The sequence below is a fragment of the Mandrillus leucophaeus genome, unplaced genomic scaffold (assembly GCF_000951045.1).
Source record: "Mandrillus leucophaeus isolate KB7577 unplaced genomic scaffold, Mleu.le_1.0 Scaffold252, whole genome shotgun sequence".
NCBI lineage: Eukaryota > Metazoa > Chordata > Mammalia > Primates > Cercopithecidae > Mandrillus > Mandrillus leucophaeus.
In genome coordinates, this window is record NW_012102610.1 from 185,729 (window position 1) to 193,467 (window position 7,739).

The following is a 7,739-nucleotide window of genomic DNA, read 5'->3' on the forward strand; positions in this document are numbered from 1 at the left end:
CTGAGTAGTAGTCCATGGTGTGTGTGTGTGTGTGTGTGTGTGTACACCATAATTTCTTTATCCACTCATTGTTCTTGCTGGAGTAAGGTGGTATCACATTGTGGGTTTTATTTGCATTTCCCTGATCATTAGTGATGCTGAGCAATTTTTCATGTTTGTTGGCCATTTGTATATCTTCTTTTGAGAATTGTCTATTCACGTCCTTAGCCCACTTTTTTTTTTTTTTTTCTTGAGACAGAGTCTCGCTCTGTTGCCCAGGCTGGAGTGCAGTGGCATGATCTCAGCTCACTGCAACCTCCACCTCCCGGGTTCAAGAGATTCTCCTGCTTCAGCCTCCCGAGTAGCTGGGACTACAGGCATGTGCCATCATGCCTGGCTATTTTTTTGTATTTTTAGTAGAGATGGGGTTTCACCGTGTTAGCCAGGATGGTCTCTATCTCCTGACCTTGAGATCCACCCGCCTCCAAATGCTGGGATTACAGGCATGAGCCACCGCGCCCAGCCTAGCCCACTTTTTGATGATACATATATTTTTTTTTTCTTACTAATATGTTTGAGCTCCTTGTAGATTCTGGATATTAGTTCTTTATGAGATGTATAGATTGCAAAGATTTTCTCCCACTCTGTGGGTTGTCTGTTTACTCTGCTGATTGTTTATTTTGCTGTGCAGAAGCTTTTTAGTTTAATTAAGTTCCATCTATTTTTCTTTGTTTTTGTTGCATTTGCTTTTGGGTTCTTGGTTATGAAGTCTTTGCCTAAGCCAATGTCTAACAGAGTTTTCCCGATGTTATATTTTAGAGTTTTTATAGTTTTACGTCTTAGATTTAAGTCCTTGATCCATCTTGAGTTCAAAATCTCATAATATTTTAAGAAAGTTTACAAATTTGTGTTGGGCCACATTCAAAGCCATTCTGGGTCACATGCAGCCTGTGGGCCGTGGGTTGGACAAGCTGGCTCTACAGGAAGCATGGCTGGGGAGGCGTTAGAAAACTTAAAATCATGGCAGAAGGTGAAGAAGAAACAGCATATCTTCACATGGCCAGACAGGAGGAAGAGAGTGAAGGGGGAGGTACTACATACTTTTTTTTTTCATGGTTCAGGCTTTACTGGGCATCACACAGGGCTGGGGTAGGGACCTAGCAAAGGGAGCAGGGCATGCAGATGGTCTTTGAGGACAGTGCTGGGGAGCTCAGGGATCAGTCCAGCTTTTCAAAGAAGAAACAAGCGCTGATAGGAAAAGCAGTCAGGTTGGTGTTAGTGCAGAAAAAGGGAGATGTTAGGAGGGGGACTTTGATGGAAGATAGTGGGAGCTGAAGCTTTAAAGAGCCTCGATGCAGGAGGGATCATGTTAGAAGAAAGGAAGCCAATGAGGCCTGGGGGGAAAAGAAGAGAGTGGAAAGAAGAAAAAAGGAAGAAGCCTGGTTCAGGGAGTCGGGCTGTTCTCCAGTGTTCTCCAGGCTCCCAGGCATAGCTGACTTCCCAAACAAAGGACATTGGAAGCATTGGCTGGACTTCATGTAGGCAGAGATCTTTTTCAAACCCTCAAATCGGGAGATGAAGTCCTTCAGGTTTGGGAAGACATCCAGGCAGCTGGGCTCAAATATACAGTTCAGGTCAAGGATGTCATAGGCGAGGAAGTCCACAAAGGTGATTTCGTCTCCTGCAAACCATGGCCGCTTCCCCAGAAACTGCGAGTAGAGCGTTAGCTTTTCAGGGAGTTCCTCCAAGTACTTTGGCTTCACTTTCTCAAATTCTGGGATGTAGCAGATCATGGCCAGCTGCATCAGGTTGTCCATGGACTGGTTCTCCAAAATGTCCACACGAATCTTCTCCTCTTCTGTCTCCCCACACAAGTTGTGCTTGCGGGCAATGTGGCACAGGATGGCATTGCTCTGGGTGATCTTGTGAGCCCCATCGAACAAGTAGGGCAGATTGGGAAAGTCCAGGCCCAGCTGGAATTTTTCATGCAGGTACTGGCTTCTGTCATAGTTAGGAGAGTCCCCCGTCATGTACTTCTTTTCCTTGTAGCTTGAGTCTGTATATTCCAAGAGCAGGCAGATGGCGTGTGCCAGCCCGTGGATGTCCCCATACCCCAGTGTCGTGGGCATGGTGCTGGTTGGTGCAGATTCTGCAGACCGGTACTACACACTTTTAAGCAACCAGATCTCATGAGAACGCACTCACTATCACGAGAACAGCAAGGGGGAAATCCGCCCCCATGATCAATCATCTCCTGCCAGCCCCTCCCCCAACACTGGGGATTACAATTCAACATGAGATTTGGGCAGGGACACAAATCCAAACCATATCAATGTATAAATGAGATCATACAATATGTGTCCTTCTGTGCCTGGCTGATTTCACTCAGCATAATGTCCTCCAGGTTCATCCATGTTGTTCCAAATGGCAGGATTTCCTTGCTTTTTATGGCTGAATAACTTTCCATTGTATGTATGTACCACATCTGTGAGGCTGGCTATTATCACAAAGACAAGAGATAACAAGTATTGGCAAAGGGGTGGAGAAAAGGGAACCATTGTACACTGTTGGTGGAATGTAAATTGGTATACCCATTATGGAAAATAGTATTAAGATTCCTTTAAAAATTAAAAATGGAACTGCCTTATGATCCAGCATTCCCACTGCTGTGTACGTATACAACAGGAATGAAATTAGTAGGTTGAAGTCCTATCTGTACTGTCATGTTCATTGCAGCATTATTCATAATAGCCGAGATATGGAGCCAAGACTGACCTAAGTATCTGTCTATGGAGGAATGGATAAAGAAAATGTGGCACAAACAACTTACTCTTTGTGCGCCTTGAAGAACATCTAGACTTAGGACAGACAACTTTCCTATCATAACTTTTTAACAGAAGCTAGTAATATATGGGATCTGTATTTTTTTCAGTACAGATAAGCTATGTTATTCGCCTTAGGTTTATAGGATGGGATGTGTAGACAGGCTTTTAGAAGCTGTTTTCTTTCATCTTAGTCAACATTCTTGCAGTTTGGGTACTTGCCCACAGATTAGAGGGGTCTTTTCTGGCTTTATAGGACAATCAGCTAAATTTTCCTAGCCAGTATGGAGAACTGAAGCAGGGACAGCCCACAGCCTAGTCAGCTATGTTTTCGCTTTTGGTTTTTGGTTTTTTGACACAGAGTTTCACTCTCTTTGCCCAGGCTGAAGGTGCAATGGTGCGATCTCAGCTTACTGCAGCCTCCGCCTCCTGGGTTCAAGCTATTCTCCTGCCTCAGTCTCCTGAGTAGCTGGGATTACAGGTGCCTGCCACCACAACTGGCTAATTATTTTTGTATTTTTAGTAGAGACAGGGTTTCACCATGTTGGCCAGGCTGTTTTCAAACTCCTGGCCTCAAGTGATCCACCCACCTCAGCCTCCCAAAGTGCTGGGATTACAGGCGTGAGCCACCACGCCCAGCCATTTTTTATTATTTTTAATAATAGCTCAAGTACATCCAACAATTCCACTTCTAGGTGTTTAGCCAAGATAAATGAAAACACGTCCATGTAAAAACTTGTACCTGAATGTGCGTACCAATCTTATTCATAGAAGTCAAAAAGTGGACACAACCCAAATGTCCAGCAATGGATGTATCAGTAAACAAAATGCGGTCTATCCATACAATAAAATATTATCCAGCAATAAAAAAGAATGAAATACTAAAACATATTAGAACATGGATGAGCCTCAAAAACGTTATGCTAAGTGAGAGAAGCCAGTCACAAAACACCACATACTGCATGATTCCTTTTCTATGAAATGTCCAGAATAGGCAAATCTGTAGAGACAGAAAGTAGATTCATGGTAGCCATGGGCTGGGGGAGGCATGGAGGGGAGGGAAAAGGGGAATGACTGTTAATGGGTATGGGGTTTCTTTTTGGGGTGATGAAAATGTTTTAAAGTAGATTGAGGTGATGCTTGCACAGTTCTGGATATACTGAAAGCCACAGAATTGTACGCTGTAAATAGGTGCATTATATAACGTGCATTGTGTCTCCATAAAGCTGACGTTTAAAAAATAGCTCAATCATAATAACCATAAAGTGTGGGTTAGGAATATGACTTCCTTTCAAAGAGTACAGTATGGAAAGAGGGAAAAAAAGAATAACTTTATCATGAAGAAAGCTGACAAACACCCCCTTAGCCAGGTGGTCAAGGTTGATGAGGACAGCACTTATTCCTGTGGGTCCCCCTCCCCCAAACCCACAACCCCAGTCTAACCATGAGAGACACCAGACAAACCCCAACCGAAGGACATTCTACGACATATGCAACCAGTCCTGTGCAAAACTGTCAAAGTCATCAAGAACCAAGAAAGCCTAAGAAACTCACAACCGAGAGGAGTCCAAGGCAACAGGATGGCTAAGTGAAATGCGGCACCCGGGATGGGATCCTGGGACAGAAACAGGACGCGAGGGAAAGACTGGGGACATCTGAATGAAACATGGGCTCTAATAATAATCTATACCAACATGGGTCCATTAATTGTGACAAATGTATCATACTAATGTAAAATATTAATAATGGGAAACTGGGATTTGCCTAACTTCTTTGTGTCTCTTTCCTCATCTCCAAAGTAGGGGTACTAATGGTACCTATGTCAATGGTTTGTGGGGTGTAAGTGATTTAAGCCATTATATAATGTTGAACAGTGCCTGATAGTAAGTGCTCAATACATGTTAGCTACTATTACTATAGTTATTCATAATTTCAGACATTTTGTTTTAAAATGAGAGAGAGAAGTTAAGAACAAATCTACTTAGTGTAACCATAAAGCTGACTGTTTTAAAAGAGGTTCAAAAGTGCTGCCCTTGCCTGATGTTTATTAAGTAAACACCTTTTTCAGAGGGAGGTGATAGAGAATTGAATACATTGGTACGTTTTTCTCTTAACCCATCTACTTTTAAGATAAAGTTGGAAGGAAATGGAATAAAGTATATATACCCAAGGGGTAAAATGTAAAGGGAATACTTTATATACTGCATAAGGGAGGAGAAATAGCAAGGAAACTGTAAATAGTCCCCAAATTAAAAACACCCAGCTCACAAATATCACATACACATATATATATGCACACACAAATATTATGAATATAGTCAATTATAAAATACAGAATGCCTGGTTAAATTTGAATTTCAGATAAACAGCAAGTACTTTTTTTAGTATAAATTTGTCTCGAATATCGCATGGGTCACACACTAAACAATGATTTGTTTATCTGAAATTCAAATTTAACTAGGCATCCTGTATTTTCATTTGCTAAAGTTGGCAACCCTGCTGAAAGAGCATTATGCATTTCATGTGTGTTGCGGTGGCTCAGGCCTATAATCCCAACATTTTGGGAGGCCGAGGCAGATGGATCATTTGAGGTCAGGAGTTTGAGACCAGCCTGGCCAACATGGCAAAACCCCATCTCTATTAAAAATATAAAAATTAGCTGGGCGTGGTGGTGGGCAGCTATAATCCTAGCTACCGAGGAACCTGAGGTACGAGAATCACTTGAACCTGGGGGGCAGAGGCTGCAGTGAGCCGAGATTGTGCCACTGCACTCTAGCCTGGGATAGAGCGAGACTCTGTCTCAAACAAACAAAAATACAAATGATCATTATGCATTTCAATGTTTATTATGTTTTCTTTCTCAGATAATCATGAAGCAGGGTGTGGTGGCTCACGCCTGTAATCCCAGCACTTTGAGACGCCAAGGAGGGTGGATGGCTTAAGCCCAGGAGTTCACGACCAGCCTGGGCAACATGGTGAAACCTCATCTCTACAAAAAATACAAAAAAAAAAATACAAAAATTAGCCGTGTGTGGTGGCACATACCTGAAGTCCCAGCTACTTGGGAGGCTGAGGTGGGAGGATCACCTGAGCCCAGGAGGCAGAGGCTGCAGTGAGCCACTGCACTCCAGCTCGGGTGACAGAGTGAAACCTTGCCTCAAAAAAAAAAAAAAAAGATAATCATGAGAAACTTAGAAAACTGATCAGAAGTCCCTTTGAATGTCTCATGCATTTGCTAAGCAGTAATTCTGTAAGCTGCAGTGATGCTGCTGTGTTTCCATCAAAGGTCACCAACTTGTTGGAAAAAAAATTAGAAGTTGCAACAATTACATCTTTAAAGAAATTAATTTATCAAATCACCTTTTCCATTTAAATTCAAGAATAAAAATATTTTATATTATAATTTCAAGGTTTCAGTGAGAAAAAGGGGGAAAATGTTAGTGAATGAAAGAGAAGCAGAGAAGAGGAACAGCAGATGTGGAGATGGAGGGAGGCATGAGACAGAGACAGACAAAGGCAGACGAGAATGAGCGGGGAGCAAACAGAGGAGGGAGAAGGACAAAGGCAGCCAGGCACAGGAGGCTCCGGGGTGAACTGCTGTGCAGAGGCTGTGGTCTCAACCAGCCGGGAGAGCACATCCGGGGAGCTGGAGTGCACTGGTCCTCAGAGCCAGGTCAATGTCACCCTAAGGACTAGAAGAAATCAAGCTGAGGGTTGGATATAAAGTATCCTTCCTACCCTGCTGCTAAACAACCTTTGGCTTTAAGCTGAAATGAGAATATTAGAAATGAAGAAAGGAAGGGGTGAGGCAGGGAAAAGGGGAAAAGGAAGGCAGGAAGAAAAGGTGTCCAGCTTTCTCTTTAGTTATATGTAATAATTTATCTAACTGAATGGGAGGGACTTTAAAAAATAACAATCTTCTTTTTTAATGTGCCTTCCAGCTTTCTTTCTTTTATTTTTAATTTTTGTGGGTACACAGTAGGTGCATATATTTATGGCACACGTGAGATATTTTGATACAGGGATGAGCCCTGTGAAATAAAAACATCATGGAGAATGGGGTAACCATCTCCTCCAACAACACAATGGACCATCTTGAGTTTGGCTTGGGAATTAAACAAATCTCTGTCTCTCTCTCTCAAACACACATACACACACCCCATGATTAGACTCCGCATGTTTGACTCTGACTCAGTTCTGCTTCCTTTCCAGCATACTTGAACCTGGCAAAGTGGCAAAGGTGGGGAAGAGCTGAGTCACCAAAGATAAAGTATAATTCAAGCAATCCATCTGTAAATCATAAAGATTTAGTTGTATGTTAAATTGTTACCAGGCCCAAAGAGTCAGACTTTGAGAAAAGATTTTGAGCTGTTATACTTTGGATCATTCAGAAAATGAAAACTGGCAGTATTTTACTCAGGAAAATTCATTTCTAGTATGTGAGTCTGTTTAAAGCACATGGATGTGGAAATTTTAGAGGAAAACGTCCTTATATATCATTGAAATGAAATATAAGTGTGCTTCGTGTTACGGTGCGCACATATCAAAAGTCTTTGTTGTATAGGCCCTCGTTCTCTGAGGAGAAAATGCCTGATATTAACAAACAAGGATGGTGAGAATAGTATTTGGGGTTGTTTAATTTAGAAACAAGGATGGATAATAGCCAACAGATTTCTTGGCTTTAAATAAGACCCTGGTGACATGTTTCATTTTGATTTCTGAGATTAATTAATTATGGGAAAAATCTTAGAATTTATTTAAAGGGTCACATGGGAAAAGTCATGCAGCAGGAGAGAGGTTTGGTCTGAGATGGAGGAGGAGTTCCAAGATAGGATGACTGGCATGTGGAAAATTACTGAGAAACAAATAATGGCTAATGTTCATGTTCTCCAAATTAGAAAGGAGAAATTATTTTTGATACCACTGTAGAGACTAGTA

At 42.0% G+C, this 7,739-nt stretch overlaps 1 protein-coding gene across 1 annotated transcript; it reads right to left on the minus strand.

Annotated features, from left to right (window-relative positions):
* Positions 1-1,343: 1,343 nt before the first annotated feature.
* Positions 1,344-2,135, minus strand: LOC105542209 (glutathione S-transferase Mu 1-like). Its single transcript, XM_011983648.1, has one exon. It carries the CDS (start codon positions 2,106-2,108, stop codon positions 1,344-1,346), a length of 765 nt encoding a protein of 254 aa, XP_011839038.1. The 5' UTR covers positions 2,109-2,135.
* Positions 2,136-7,739: the final 5,604 nt, after the last annotated feature.

Excerpts from the sequence above, each read along its gene's own strand:
- LOC105542209 (XM_011983648.1), bottom strand. The coding sequence starts at position 2,108 with ATGCCCACGACACTGGGGTATGGGGACATCCACGGGCTGGCACACGCC.